Source organism: Anticarsia gemmatalis, chromosome 17 (genome assembly GCF_050436995.1).
Source record: "Anticarsia gemmatalis isolate Benzon Research Colony breed Stoneville strain chromosome 17, ilAntGemm2 primary, whole genome shotgun sequence".
Lineage (NCBI taxonomy): Eukaryota > Metazoa > Arthropoda > Insecta > Lepidoptera > Erebidae > Anticarsia > Anticarsia gemmatalis.
This window is the reverse complement of record NC_134761.1, coordinates 2,766,422-2,781,775: the sequence shown is the minus strand read 5'-3', so window position 1 is coordinate 2,781,775 and position 15,354 is coordinate 2,766,422. Positions and strand designations below refer to the sequence as shown.

The 15,354-nt window shown below is 36.4% G+C and overlaps 1 protein-coding gene across 1 annotated transcript in view; it reads right to left on the bottom strand.

Annotated features, from left to right (window-relative positions):
* Positions 1-15,354, bottom strand: part of LOC142979965 (uncharacterized) — a 58,214-nt gene that overhangs the window by 21,278 nt on the left and 21,582 nt on the right. Inside the window, exons 2-5 of the mRNA XM_076125212.1 lie at positions 14,034-14,158; positions 13,002-13,132; positions 12,396-12,588; positions 11,899-12,112 (exon numbers count right to left, since the gene is read on the bottom strand). Of these exons, the coding sequence (XP_075981327.1) occupies positions 11,899-12,112; positions 12,396-12,588; positions 13,002-13,132; positions 14,034-14,053 (558 nt within the window). The 5' untranslated portion in view covers positions 14,054-14,158. The remainder of the gene's footprint in view (positions 1-11,898; positions 12,113-12,395; positions 12,589-13,001; positions 13,133-14,033; positions 14,159-15,354) is intronic.

The following is a 15,354-nucleotide window of genomic DNA, read 5'->3' as shown; positions in this document are numbered from 1 at the left end:
AAGCAACTCTTGGCGCGGTCATTCCATAGATGGGTGACCGCATAGTGGTAATTGAGCTGGGCGTCTCCGTGCTTCGGAAGGCACGTAAAAAGTTAGTCCCAACTGTTATCTACTAAAATAACAGTCGTTAAGTCATGTCAAAGGCTTCTCGGGCGGCTTGAATAACTTTGACACTAGGTTGACCACTAACCATACCACAAAAAAAGCAAATAAAACAATCTATTCTAATCTATACTAATATTATAAAGCTGAAGAGTTTGTTTGTTTGTTTGTTTGTTTGAACGCGCTAATCTCAGGAATTACGGGTCCGATTTGAAAAATTCTTTTAGTGTTAGATAGCCCATTTATCGAGGAAGGCTTTAGGCCATATAACTTCACGCTACGGCCATTATTACCTGAGTAGCAACGAAAATTGTTACAAAAACGGGATAAATTCTCTCTTATGTGACGCAAGCGAAGTTGCGCGGGTCAGCTAGTCTGTCATAAATCTTCCTGATAAGCTATCCGATACTTATTTAGAAGTAGAACCGTGGCTAACATACGGAAATGTAAGCAGCCTCGATTTAATATCTATAATCACAATTTATTAGTAGTATTTAGTAGTAGAACATTCAATCATAAATCTTATTTAAACATTGCATCTTACATACCTATTACCAACATACCGATAACTCAATAAATCGACTACATCATCAATCAACAATCGATTGGACTTTTATCGATAATTTAAGGCTTACTACACACATATTCGGCATTAATCGGATTAACCGGGCGGCAAAACCGAATATGCGTAGATGAATGTTCGGAAAAAATATCGCTTGATATCGCCATGCTTCAATGCCAACGCCATGCTTGAATGTTCAAACCGAATTGGTTATTTGACCAATATAGTCAAATCAACTTTTTTATGAAATGAGGAGTAACAGATCAATGTGTATTAACTCCATCAATCTAACTTTTGAGATAAAGGCATAATTCATAATATTTTTATACCCAATATTTTTATATATAACCTGGATATAATATAGTTTGAAACGATGTATACATTTGATTCTTTTTTTAAATAGAAAGTAATACAGTTTGATGCGTCATAATTTGACATGGGTTACAAGTTTCGGAACAGATAAAAAATACGTTCTGTACAATTTTTTTTGGGTGACTGGAGTTAATACACTTTGATCTGTTACTCCTCACATATAGGTTTAATCACTTTTCGTTAACTAAGTGCTTCGAATCAGTTTTTATTGTTCGATAAATACAGCCGACCTGAATATGTGTGTAGCAAGCCTAATGTCACGAAACAGCTGACATTTGTATGTACCATTTATATCGACAATCGGTAATCGTTATGCTGCCATTATCGATTATTATCTCGGACAAATATCTTCTCGATGTAATGTTATTTTAGTGGATTGTTATTGTTATCTATTGTTATAAAATATATATTGTTTTGAGAACCGTGTTTGTAGTTTTGTAGGTTATGTGCCGAATAGGTTTTAGTTTTAGGTCATATGTGTAGCAATCGGAAGCATCGGAATGTACACTCATCATGTTTTTTCCCCGATAGTCAGTAAAGGGGTATTTTATATTGAAGTAGTTGACCCGCGCAACTTTGCTTGCATCACATAAGAGAGAATGGGTCATAATTTTCCCCGTTTTTGTAATATTTTTCGTTGCTACCCCGCTCCTAATGGCCGTAGCGTGATGTTATATAGCCTAAAGCCTTCCTCGATAAATGGTCTATTCAACACAAAAAGATTTTTTCAATACGAACCAGAAGTTCCTGACAGTAGCGCGTTCAAACAAATAAACAAAAAAAAAACAAACAATAGTAGTATTAGTATAGATTAAGTACTCTAGGAATAAAACAAATAACCTTTACCATAAAAAATACAACAAACTAATTTTATTGCTTTAGAAAGCGTTAAACTAAGCAGGATCGAATGTGATACACTCTTTTCGTACTTTAAAATACCTCCTGTATTTTCTAACGTTCACGAACAACTTTAGGGTCTTCGCATTTATGTTCCCATAAAAGGTAACGTAATACATAAACGACCTCCGCAGCGCAGTGATAAAGGTGGTCGCCACGCCAACCATTGCGTTGGGAGGTCGTTGGCTCAATTCCCACACGGAGCAATCGTTTGATCAATCCACCAATAGTTGTAATGGGTCTGGTTGTACTTTGTGTCCGTTGTTTGTATGTTTGAAAAAGTCTCGACGACAAAAAAGCAAATCTTAGTGCCCATAGTTGTCTTTAAAAAAAAACACCGTTTCTTTTCAGATTTTTATACATAAAACGAATTCATTTGGAATTCGACACCGTTGCTATGCAAATGCAACAAGTACCTTTACTTTTACTGGACTACCTCAAGCCTTAGGCAACAGAACCTACTTTCATTTTATTTATAGCCTCACGTGTTCAATATTTAGGCGCCACATCCAGTAGCTCGATTCTCTACTACTATCGACTACCGACAACCGACCTATCATTGAGAAATTTTGTATGAAAATCTAATCAGCGCCTCTGACGGGTGTCGTAAGAACTATTTTGGCAGTACATTTTAAATGTCAAACTATCGATACTCGACAGTACCGACTGATAGATTGATTGATAGATTGCGCTACTAATACTTTCTTCGGGTCTGACCGTCACAATTAGGTAGTTAACTGAGTTAACAAAAAACTATTGACTTGTAAGGTAATCAGCGCCTCTGACGGGTGTCGTAGGAACTATTTTGGCAGTACATTTTAAATATCAAACTCTCGATACTCGGCAGTACCGACTGTACAGAATCGCGCTACAGTTGCGAGATAAATACGAAGAAACGATGACCGATTATCAAATATCGATTGCTATCACGAGTCGGTCAAACTCGTTTTGAATTACAACACTAAATTATAGAATAGGCAACTTTTTTTTAGAAGTAGAGCGTTTGAAATTATATTAGTTGTTAATGAATTGACAATTTTAAAAGGTATACAAATTATTTTTTTATAGACATTCTAATGCAAGGAATTCTCGGTCGAGCCGTCGTCTTTAGCAACATAAATTCCGCAAATTTTCTGAAAATCTTACAAAACAATCACTTCCTATTTTCTTTTCGGGATAAATTTATTAATATATTACTGCAGAAATTGCTGTTTTGTTTTCAAAATTTACTGACCAATTACGGTCATAGCATCCATAAACAGTACTCGTATCATAGAAAGAGAAAAGACATGAAAAAAAGACATAAACGCGCTTTGACGTATCGTGTTAATCACTATAAGCTTAGGGAGAAAACAATGTACAGCATAGTGGCTATCAATTTGTTGTCAACTGAGACATGTGATAGTCTCCCATGTCTTCTTTGATAAACAATATCAATTTAAATAATTAGTAACTATCGATCAAGTTTGTAAGCCAAATTGCATACATGTTTTGTTCACTAGCTTACAAAAAGCAGGGTCCATTAGCTGGCTCTCGTGGTAGAATCACTGCTACCAGTTGCCCAATCCTCACTATGTTTCCACTACATTGGCAAGTGAACGTATATAGTTCAAGATCGCTTTGGTAACGCCACTCGTATTTTGCATATAACACATACAAAAACCCAATTTAAACCTTAACACTGTATTATAAGACATATATTTCATTAGCAGTATAAGTCTAAAGAAGTTTATTTGCAAAATTAATTTGTCAGTGATTCTTAAACCTTAATTATATAGTATTAATGTATATAATTGAATGTGATTGATAATTTTCGCCACTGTTTTGTAACTGACGTGTGTTTGATCGGTTGCCAACTGAAAAAAAGTCGATGTCTTAATTTTTTAAGTGGAGCTTTTTATGCTTTAAAATATAACTGTTCGATTAATGAGTCATTTAAGGTTGTTTTTGTTAGATTATTTTTTCTATTGATTACATTTAGGCCAGTATGAAATCCTACGGATAAATATTGATTAGCCTGCGTGGTTCCTTCTGAAAAAGGAAGTTTTTTTGTATAATTGTCATTCCCTTAATAAATTAGTTTATAGCATAGTCACTGCTAATATCACCGAATTATCCCTGTTTTACAAGTGAATAACATTGAAAGAAAATGCTAAACGGAAATGTTACAAACTAGAGCGTTCTTGAAGTAGTACAGAAGGGATGCGTTGACTGGAGGACTCAAGGCCAAGCTTTCTCATTTCGGGAGGACATCCGTGACGGAATCCATCGAAGTGGTTCTAGCCGTCCGAAGATTTACAATTGACAACAACGGAAACCTACTGTTTACGGGCCCTTGAAAACACAGAGACGTAAGGGCCTCCAAACTCTACTTCGGCTACTCAACTATAGAATGTAAATATACAATACAGCAAATTATATGTACAAAAAATATATCAAAAGTGTACAAGTAATTAGATGAACATTTTTTTTTTTTTTTTATCTAGCCTGTTTCTGTGTCCCACTGCTGAGCAAAGGCCTCTCCCCTAGACTTCCAGACCCCTCGGTCGCTTGCTGCTTCCGGCCAATCTTCCAGGAACGCGTCTATGTCGTCCCGCCATCTCCGTTTGGGCCTTCCCCGTTGCCGCCGACCATCTTGTGGCACCCACTTCGTGGCTATATTAGCCCATCTCTCAGGGTGCATCCGGTGAACATGTCCGGCCCAATTCCACTTTAGCCTGGCGGTTTGTTTGCCCACATCGGTAATACGCGTTTTGGAGCGTAGTGAAGAGTTCCGGACGCGATCCGTCCTCTTTACTCCAAGAATGCACATAACGTTTTTTTTTTCTAATGTTTCGTACTAGGAGTAGCGCGTGTTTTTGGTGAAAGTATTATGTGTACAGCTGTATGTAGTTATGATACGTTATAACATGTTACGAGCTATTACCGTAACATAACAATTATAACGTTTTTAATGTAATACGAGTGAAATATATTTGCTAAAGTTTATTTTTCTGCAATTCTTAAAAGAGATTTTTTTTAAGCGTTTTATGGTATTTCCAAACTTTAGTTGGACACAGAAATATTTTAAATCTAGACCTATATCTCTGTAGGAAACACAGAACCCCAAAAGGAAAAGTAGGTATGTAATTAAACATGTTGTAAAAAACCTTAAAATAGCCTGATAACTCAGTTATATGGTTATCAAGCCAAAACGGCAGAACCGATATAGGAGAAATTTGTAAAAAAGGCAAGTATAAAAGAATATAATAAAATATAAGAGCAAAAGCGAGTAAGCGTTATTGGACGGTTTTTAGCCTGAGTTGTTAAGACACAAATGTAGATAAAGATCAGTGAGCGATACATTATTATTCAAGATGTTACAAACATACAAAACGTTTACAAACATACAAATATCAAGGCTGATTGATAAATTATCTAATATTTATGAATATATGTACATAGTGTTTCTTAACTTACTAGCAGTTAAACTTAGGCTTTAGGGTACACACATTAACTGTATGTATTAGGTCGGGGAAAAAGTCTTTTGCATTATAGTGTGTATGAACTTGTAATAAAATCTCTTTAGCTTCAAGAATCACAAATGAGTACACGGTTCATTATGTTTCTTTCAGTGAGCTCGTGAGGTACCCAAATATCGAGCTTTTTTGGGTAGAGAAAAGATTTTATTACAAGTTCCTACATACTATAATGTGAAAAGACTTTTTCCCCGACCTAATATTATATCTAAACCGTGGATATGTCATTGTATAGGTAAAACATGGCTAAGACGTATTTTTGTAAGCCTACTCACGTATGTCACAAATGGCTGTTCTATTGGTCATCAATTAAACCATGACATCATTTGTATGGAGAATACCAAAAATAATACAATATTAATGGAGTCTTGTCTATTGTGAAGTAATAATGACGAATAAAATTAGGTTCACATGGAGACAGGTATAACTTTAACATTAAAGAAAATAGCTTTGTCTGTTTGTCTTTTACGCTTTCAAGGCTAAACAACTGAACCATTTCATTTGAAATTTGTTGTTAGGTATCGGTGATTCTTAGATTATATCCAAAGAAAATATTTAGGATCGTGAGCACGCAGACCACGCCGCCTGTCGGCAAAGAAAAATATATTTTCTTCTATTTAATTTAAGATAAATTATTATTTTTACCTATACGATGCTTTTCTTTCATGAGTTTCAGTCTAACTAAGAAACATATGAATGGAATGACGGTGAATTTATTCTGAATGTTGACTTATCTGTTTCAGTTTTTTCTCTTCACAAAAGACCGTGTGAGTATAATCAAATAAGGCATTTAAATTGCAAGATAATACGCACTAAAGAATATATAGTGCGTAATTCCTATGCAATTAATGTCTATAATACAATAGATAGTGTGATTACTTCCTGCTGATGCCCTTTGATTGAACTTATATGTTATAAAATAACATACGGTGGTAACCTTGAGTTTACCATTATACTTTTAATAGGTCATAATTACTGAATTATGTGCAATTAAAACTTAGAGTAGGCTACTCTTAGAAACAAGTAAAATGCAAGATAATTTTCAGCTCCGAAATCTTTCGGGCACCTTCTAAGTCCGTCTCTAGGTAAAAGGAAGACAACGAAATGTATGTCCTAAGAAAATATCATCATTACTTTTTTATACTATTTTCTCAAAAAACTAAATTAAAAGGGATTGCGAACCATTCTCTTTTAGAAAGCAATGAATTAGATGCCATGAAACTTATTTCATCATTTTTATATCCATTGTAAATTAGAATAGACGTATCCTTGTTCTTTAGTCTCTGAAACTCTGCCCGCGCTTATTAGAAGATAATAATAATAAATTTAACCCATTACTGTCCCACTGCTAGGCAAGGGTCTCCTCCCGTAAAGAGGGAAGGGTCCGCCACGCTGGCCAAATGCGGGTTGGGAACTTTGATACCTTCAAGAACTGTTCTAAAGAACTTTCAAGCATTCAAGGTTGCATCACGATGATTTCCTTAACCGTTGGAACAAGGTAATTATTTAATTTTCTAATACACACATAACTTCGAAAAGTTATTGGCGTGTTGCCTCGGGTTCAGACCTGCAACTGCACTTGCGTGGAAGGTAGCAACTTATACTTTATATAATTAATTATTATTGCCCCGCTACAGAGTACGAGTCTCTTCCCGAAATATGATTGTACTACACCCTCCACCCTCGATACTCCCATTTCCTTCGGCTACATTTTTCTAGCCATGTAAACCCGCACTAACTCTATTTAATATGACATGAGCACACGCAGCAATGACCGAGTTGGCAGTTTGGCACTCACTTTAATATTCGCAACCACATCGCCACTTAGTATGCCCCCAGTTTCTCACCGATACCGTTCTATATTGATTCATTATATCAACGGAACTTAGCAACAATAGTTTTGTTCCTTGTACCGAACAAAATACTTCGACTTTAAAGACTTTGTTTAATTTTGTTACTTTTTTTATACATACATACATAAATCACGCTTTGTTCCATAGTAGTAGGCAGAGACCGAAAAAGCGATGAATGAAAAGCTAGGTACGATCCTTACAAACTTCCATTGCCTCATTCACATCAATACATCCTGTCATACAGGACTGCAATACATACTATACAATTTCTATAAATTAAATTCTCCTTGTACTGTTCCACAGCTAGAATAACAATATTCCTGTCCAATTGTTGGACAAGGTTCTCTTCTCGGAATGAAGTAAGGAGAGGCCTTAAAGCCCCCACGTCTGCCGAGTTGAGAACTTTGCATCCTTTCAAGAACTGTTTTGAAGAACTCTCAGCATGCCAGGTTTATCATAATACTTTCCTTTAGCCTTTGCAAGTGATAATTATTTCTAATCAATTCTATCATCATTTTCTAGTTTTTTTTTTTATATACATACAAAACATAATGCTTTATTGCTAACAATAGAATTTTATTACATATTATACAGTAGAAAACTTATATAACTAAATATTTACATTAAATTATTAAAATTAAAACTAAAAAAAAATTAAGAATATAAAAGAAAGGAGGCGCGCTACGCGTCGTAGTACTTACTCCTCCACATCGCTGTCCAACGGGAACGTTCCCAGAATGCTGGCAGCATTGCCACGTTGTATGGCAATGCTTAACCTTTGTCCCAAGAAAATGCCAGCATTCTGGTCACGGGAACTGTCTAGTTAATTTAAAATGTTACCTAAGTGTTAGTAAATTTTTTAGGCCTCAGCTTGTTATTTTTATGGGTCAATAAAAACTTAAGTTTTAATTTGTGTGGTCGCCACCCTTATCCTTTTTTTCAAGGTTACAGCGTCGTCCTTTGAAAAACTATAAATGTAACTTGAATGGACTAATTGGTGTGTTGTCTTACGTTGAACCTTTCGTCACTTGCGTGGGAAGCGATTGCTTAGATATGCCTATCACTGGATTTCGAGATGGAATTTAACAAACGTTTGTTATTTTATATAATAGCACTTGATATTTAAGCTCCATAATTGGACAGCCACTTGTAAACGTCAGTCAATCACTCCATTATTGTATTGTAGTTTATGTTACAAAGATGCCATTAAAACAGTTAATTGAACAGATATAATACATCTTGTGACGTCATTTGCGTGATATTTTTTTTCATAGATATTTAATTTTGAGTTTATTTGAGCTCTGCGCTGTAAAAAGTTCCCAAATCAAAATAACAAACAATATTTGACCCATCATTTTCGTGACAGCACGTTACATTTTCATTATGTTTTTTGATACATACAGTGGAATAAGGCTCGCTTCCAATTACCCACGTGGGAATATCATTGCAAGTAGCGAAATGCGGAGCATTTTATTAATATCTACGTACAGTATAAAACAGACGATGACAGGCGTGAGGCTATAGATAAAAAATGTAGTTGAATTGAGAACCTCCTCCTTTTGAAGTAGGTTAAAAAGGAGAGTGACATTCAGAGCTTCATCTATGCATTATTTCCATGCTATACAAACTAACAGCTTAGTTAAACATGCACAGTCATTTAAAAACGTTTGCGTGGCAGATTGAAATAATTAGTGTTAAGTATTAAATTGGTTGTAGATGTGCGTGAAGATCCAAGGAAATTGTGACAATAATGATTTATTTATTGACTATTGTTGTTTCATTTACAGAGAGTATGTACTTCTTGTGTAATGAAATGAAATCTGGAAATTAGGACAAGTTACGGTACAATATTAGTGCTAAGATTTGTAAGGAATCTAAGCATTTGAATATAGAGCTGTGATAGTAGTATGGTCTTCTACCCGAAACAACACACTAAAATTATTAGGTGCTAAAATTTCTAGACACTATTGGAGGTAGGATAGAAAGCAATGGCAGTTGAATGGTCTAATCATTCGCCTCCCACGTAAATGGTCGAGGGATTTACCCAGTGCAATGACTTTTTTAAGTTATGTATGTATTAGATATTTAAATATTATCTCTCGTTTTTAACGGTAAAGGAAAACTTGTATGCTGGAGAGTACCTAAAAATAGTTTGGAAAGGATTTAAAGTCTCCGACTCTCACTTAGTCAAGTAGGTAGACCTAATACCGAACTCTTCCCTCGCGCTGGAAATAATTCCTTGTCCAACAATTATATAAAAATAGTTTATTTTTAAAGAAAATCGGGAAATGAAGGAAAAATCGGTCTTTAACTGGTTACATATAAAATAGACATAACTACAAAACTGTTTTTATATTCATTTATAACGAACTTAACATATGTATAACTTCCTTCACTCAATGTAACAATGTAGTGATGAAGTGATTCCAAGTGATTTGCATCTTTTCACTCCAGTGGGAATAGGGTTACCAGTTGATACGTGTGTTAATAGATATTCCTAGTTTTAATCGAAGACTAAGCTTTCACTGCTTATATGTGACGTATTATTTTTATACCATATAAAGTGATAGCAGATGAATGAAAACAACTGTCAAAATTCCGTATGATAAATTAATTAATTACCACCTGTTTTGTAGTACAAAAATACAGTAAATTAGTATTGTAAACGAACGTTACGTTTGCTATAGTCCGGCAACTATGGAATGAGCCTTGGCATGTGCAATTGATCTTGATTAAAATTAATAATTCTGTATGTTTCCTAAATAAAGTAGTTGTACCAAACAGCGGGCTTATCACGTAACTCAGTTGACAGCTAGTATATGTCAAATTGATGGTCACTGTTCAGTACATTGCTGCTTTGAAGTAACATGTTAATCACGATGATCTAAGGGAGAAAACAATGTACAGCGTAGTGGCTTTCAAATAGTTGTCAAATGAGATACGTGATAGCCCCCCAGCTCACCGTTAAATACATTTTTCGACTGCATCTTACACTCAAGCACTTTATTAAATATTTGGGCTAAACATTTCGTTTCCAGAAAAGAGAACTGCCTAACAAAGGTTGCTAAAGATCTTCTATCCAACGTAATATCTATATTCCTAGTAGCAGAACGTTTTGAAAGATTTTAAACTGAAGAATGTTTCAAAAAGACGAAAGTAAATAATAACAAAATACATTGTCATTCGACATTTGCAAATCATTAAACATTAGTCTTACAATAAATATTTCAAGTCAAGTGGCGACTAAGGTCGTGGCTGATATATCGACGTTAAGAGCACTTGGGAACTCTTCAACTATTATTTAATAATAAAAACATGTTGTTATTTGACTTATTAAGCTTCCGTGTACTCGATGGGTTTTTAATGAGGTAGAATGTAGGTGTTTATAGTCCCATACTAATCAACTAAGCATTATTTAACCCATTAATATCCCACTGCTGGGCAAGAGTCTTCTCCCGATATGAGGGATGGGTTAAACCACACTCTCCAAGTGCAGGTTTGGGACTCTGCTTACCTTCGAGAGCGGTTCTAAAGAACCCTCAGACATGCAGGGTTGCATCACGTTGACTTTCTTCACCGTTTAAACAAATGATAATTATTTCTAATACATCCCTAACTTCGAAAAGTCATTGATGTTGCCTCGGGTACAAATCCTCGACAACTGGCTTAGGAGCTACCAACTTATACCACTCAGCTATCACGCAGAAACATAGAACCAATAAGGTTTAGAATACAATTCTTAGTGTAGAGATATTTTAATATTGATATCGGTGTTTATCCCACATTTTCACAAATCCATAGTCCTTCTACATATAGTTTTACATTAATAGCGCTAATAAGATCTCGAGGGTTAACGAGCGTAATAAAAATAAAATGTGCAATCTCAGCAAAGTTTATTAAGGCCGTGTTGTGAAAACTGTTGGCAAAAAGACCTCAGTTCTGTGGATATGTTAATGCCGTAAAACTGTGATGAGGTTCGCAGCTAATTCAATTAATTGTAGTTAATATTCAGACATTTGATTTAATTAAATATGGAGGTATTTTGATTGAGTTTTAGAAGGCTGTCTCCAAAGGTGTCAAAAGTTTCCTTCTTAAACATTTTTCTATATCAAAGATATATCCGCTGTGTCGACAACTGTCATTTTCATTACCAACAGTCTGCCCCTAAACAATAGGTAGAGGCCATGAGAACCCATTTTAATAAATGCACTAATACACCTACAAATAGTCTCTAATTGCTATAAGATCTTGTTGCCACATGACCGTATTGATGATAAGCAGGTACCTTTGAAGGTTTGAATTGGTTACGAACGTATATGTTACAAATTATGACAGTTACGTACGTATTTTAAATTGAAAATCAAATGCAAAAACAATTCTATACACATATTTCAATTAATTTAAAACAATTGTCAATTTTTATGTCTATACCTCCGGCAAATTATAACCGTTTGACCGCCACGGTCGGCTATGCTCGACAAATCAGAACGTGCTCACGACGCTTTCGTCAACAAATATCGACAAAAAATTTGCGTATGAGTGTATAGCCGGCCGTAGCGGTCAAAGGGTTAACAATAACTAGAAGAGCACTTACCAGTAAAGACATTTCAGTGTTCTTCGGCATCATGGTAACATCTCCTGGCCTGACGCCGGGCCCGCAGTACGGCAGGGACGGGCCGCGGTTGGGCAGCCGAGGAGGAGGTTCGTGCAGCGCCAGGAGTGCCGCGTGGAGACGAGCACGTGCCGCGCTTATGCCGCCCGCGCCACGGACTGCGGCTTCTACGACTTCGCCCACGTCTTTCTCCCATCTGGGTATGAGATTGTGTTTGAAGTGTTTTTGATGGACGTATATAGGTTAGAGGATAAAGTTCAATTTACTTTTTTCTGATGAATAATGGTGTCAGTCGCTAAAATGTTAAATTGTTTTTTGAATAAAAAAAAGTCGATAGCTACTTAGAACTTCACAGTTGATTTATAAAATTGCCTCTTATATTATATTCCTTTAAAGAATCGAACCCTTGCCACCAGGTGCGCCTAGGCTTTCAATCAAGCAGTTTCATTAAAAACAAACATTTTGAAACTGTTCCAAACCTGCATACTCCAAGACAAGATCTGATATCTTCCTTCAAGCTCCTGCTGAGCGTGCAGACGGGGCTGGTGTCGGAGTCAGAGGTGGTGTGAGATCCATCGTGCTTGTCCGAGTCGCTGAGCCGCGGCTCGAACTGCTCGCTCTTTGGTAAGTTGGGGGACACCCGGCCGTGGCTGCCGCCGCCGCTGCCGTAACCTTTACAAGATGCCGATTATTACAAGATTTAGTTAGATTATTTTAATTTTGTTTACCTTTTTAAAGACTAATGTATCAGCATTCGGTTCTGTATAGGATAGGCCTTCGCCAAACAGTAGGTCAGTGGGAATACAAAAAAAATAAAAACCTAACAACGCATTTTCCAACGTAGGATCTTGCAACCTTCTTGAACTGCTGAAGTAGATTCTCTTGTCTCTAAAGAAGAGTATGACGTTAGAGACTAGAGAATCTACGACCATATGACCAAAAGTATGTTTTTGTGGCGACAACGATTTAAGACACAGTTTTAGGCGCTACAAGATTATTATTTCTGAATCATAACGGTGTAGCATAGATATTCAGAACGAGCAAGGGCAAATCAGTGATAGTCTTTAAATATTTTCTCTCATTACCTGATGAGGTAGAAGGTGCTCTTCGCGGCGTCCGCGGCGGCTCCGGCCCCTCAGGCTCGGGCACCTCCTCCAGCGAGTCAACGATTATCACTACCTCTTGTTCCTCCTCCTCAGTGTACAGAGGATTTGACCTGCGAATCAGAGCAGGATATATATTTTTTTTTTTCATTTCATAATGAAATATTGTACAGCAAAAGCACAATGAAGTTTTGGGTAGTTCAGCGTCAAGCAGACTTGCGTATTAGGCTAGAAAAATAAGAAGACTAAAAAATTGGGCTTAAATTGTTTTAAGCTCGACCATTATGTGATAATGTAACACTAAAAAATCTTAAATAGCTTACAAGGACATCTCCCATCTCTCAACATCTCCGCATTTGTAAGAAAATTGGAAATTGTTCAAAATATATCAGTATGTTCTTGGCGCGATGTTAAAGTACTTAGAAAACATTAAGTAGCTTCACAACTAATATCTAATGTGAATAAAACGAGTTGTGAATGCAAAATTTCTTTAAGTCATCGACCTGACTCCTCGCTCATAGCAAATTGAACCCTACACCTAAAACATAAGGTGGTCTTTTAAATGACAGATGATTTGCAAAGTTAAGAGGGTCCGTGATGAATCAGAGTGATTCCTGGATGCAGGTTATTGTTTAAAAATTTGTCCATATTTTGTAACCACATACCTTTTGTGTCTCCACGTGACTAATATCAGTAATTTTTCGTTGCATGTTTTAGTCCTGGAGGATGGTTTTAACCAACAGAATATCTAATCCGACATGGATTTATTTATGGTTCTATCAGATGTTGACATCAGACACAAACAGACGGCTGGGTCTCTAGACAATGACTTTCATCAGAATCTAATCAAATTAACATCTTCTTGTGAATTAGTGACAGACGGACGGAATTAACATCTTTTTTAAAAATTAATATGCAGTTGTGCAGATTATTATTTTGCGAAAGTCATATTTCCAGCAATGAAAAGGTTAATGATTGATGATTTGAAGAGTGCAGCCTGGTGGTGGTGGTTACCTGAGCAGGGGCGGCGGCATGTCCTCGAGCGCGCGCAGCGGGTGGGGCGCGGGCGGCGCGGGGGCGGAGCGCCGGCCGCCGCACGCGCACCCGGCCGCCGGCGAGCACTCGGGGCGCCCTCCACCCTACGACAAACAAAAATATATTTACAACTGTAACAAAAGATCACGGGAACTCTTGTTTAGACGGGACACTATCTAAGGAAGAGCTCAAAACCTGAAGCAGAGAAAGAGAGAAAGATAATAAGAACTTCTGGTGGGGTTCAATACTGGTGGAAGACATTTACATGAGGGAACCACGATTAATTTTATCATATCTTGAAAGGATAAGGTAAATCCGTCGAACTTCTTAAGCGTGCTTGACAAATCATACCTTTTATATTTAAACCATCTTCACATTTGAATTTATATTCAGGAAATTCAGAAACAAAGTCTCATTGAAGACATTGTCTACTCCATCCATTCAGAAAATATTTAAAACAAAAGCTATTTTGTATAAATTCACATGCAGTCTACGAGATCTCTACTCACACGCGGCGAGCAGCCAAGGTTTTCAGCAATTTATCTGAGAGTAGAGATGGGAATATCGGAATTAATAATATCGATATCGATACGTAAAACATGGCAAACTGTTTTTAAAAACGCCCATATTTTACCTTAGAAAGAACAGAATTCGATTGTCGGCAACCGGCTAGCTATCGTCAAATTTTGTATAGAAATCTGATCAGCGCCTCTAGTGGGCGCCGCAGGAACTATTTCTGTAGTACCTCTTGTCTAGAACCTAGTTACCTAATACCCAATGTCTAACTGTCGATACTCGATAGTACAGACTATAGAGAATCGCGATACTTATTCGAACTGATGTGGAAAACTCTTAAGTTCCAAACTAGCGCATGATTGAACGCAGGTTTGAAGTTGAACGAATTGAATCGATTTAAAACGTTATTTGTACAAAGATCAAATCGGAGTTTAGCTATACAGTCAACTTGGGTAACTTTGAATCATTTGGGTAACATGAAAGTTTGCAAAACTAAAATAAATCTTCATCAATTGTGTTGGTTTCATATGAAAAAAATATCTAAACTAGTTCAAATTCCCCCGTTCAATGTTACCCAAATGAATCTAAGTTACCCAAGTTGACTGAGCATCGATGTTTTCGCTCAAACATCATAGCATCTCTATCTGAGAGTCAATTAAGTTACGTAATAGTTGTAGAAGCCACACTCATTGTTTCCATATTGCACTGAGAGATATTATCGTTTTGAGTAATTCATTCAATTGTACGATGGATAACTTTGTACGTTCTTTGTGTTTTGTTTAAT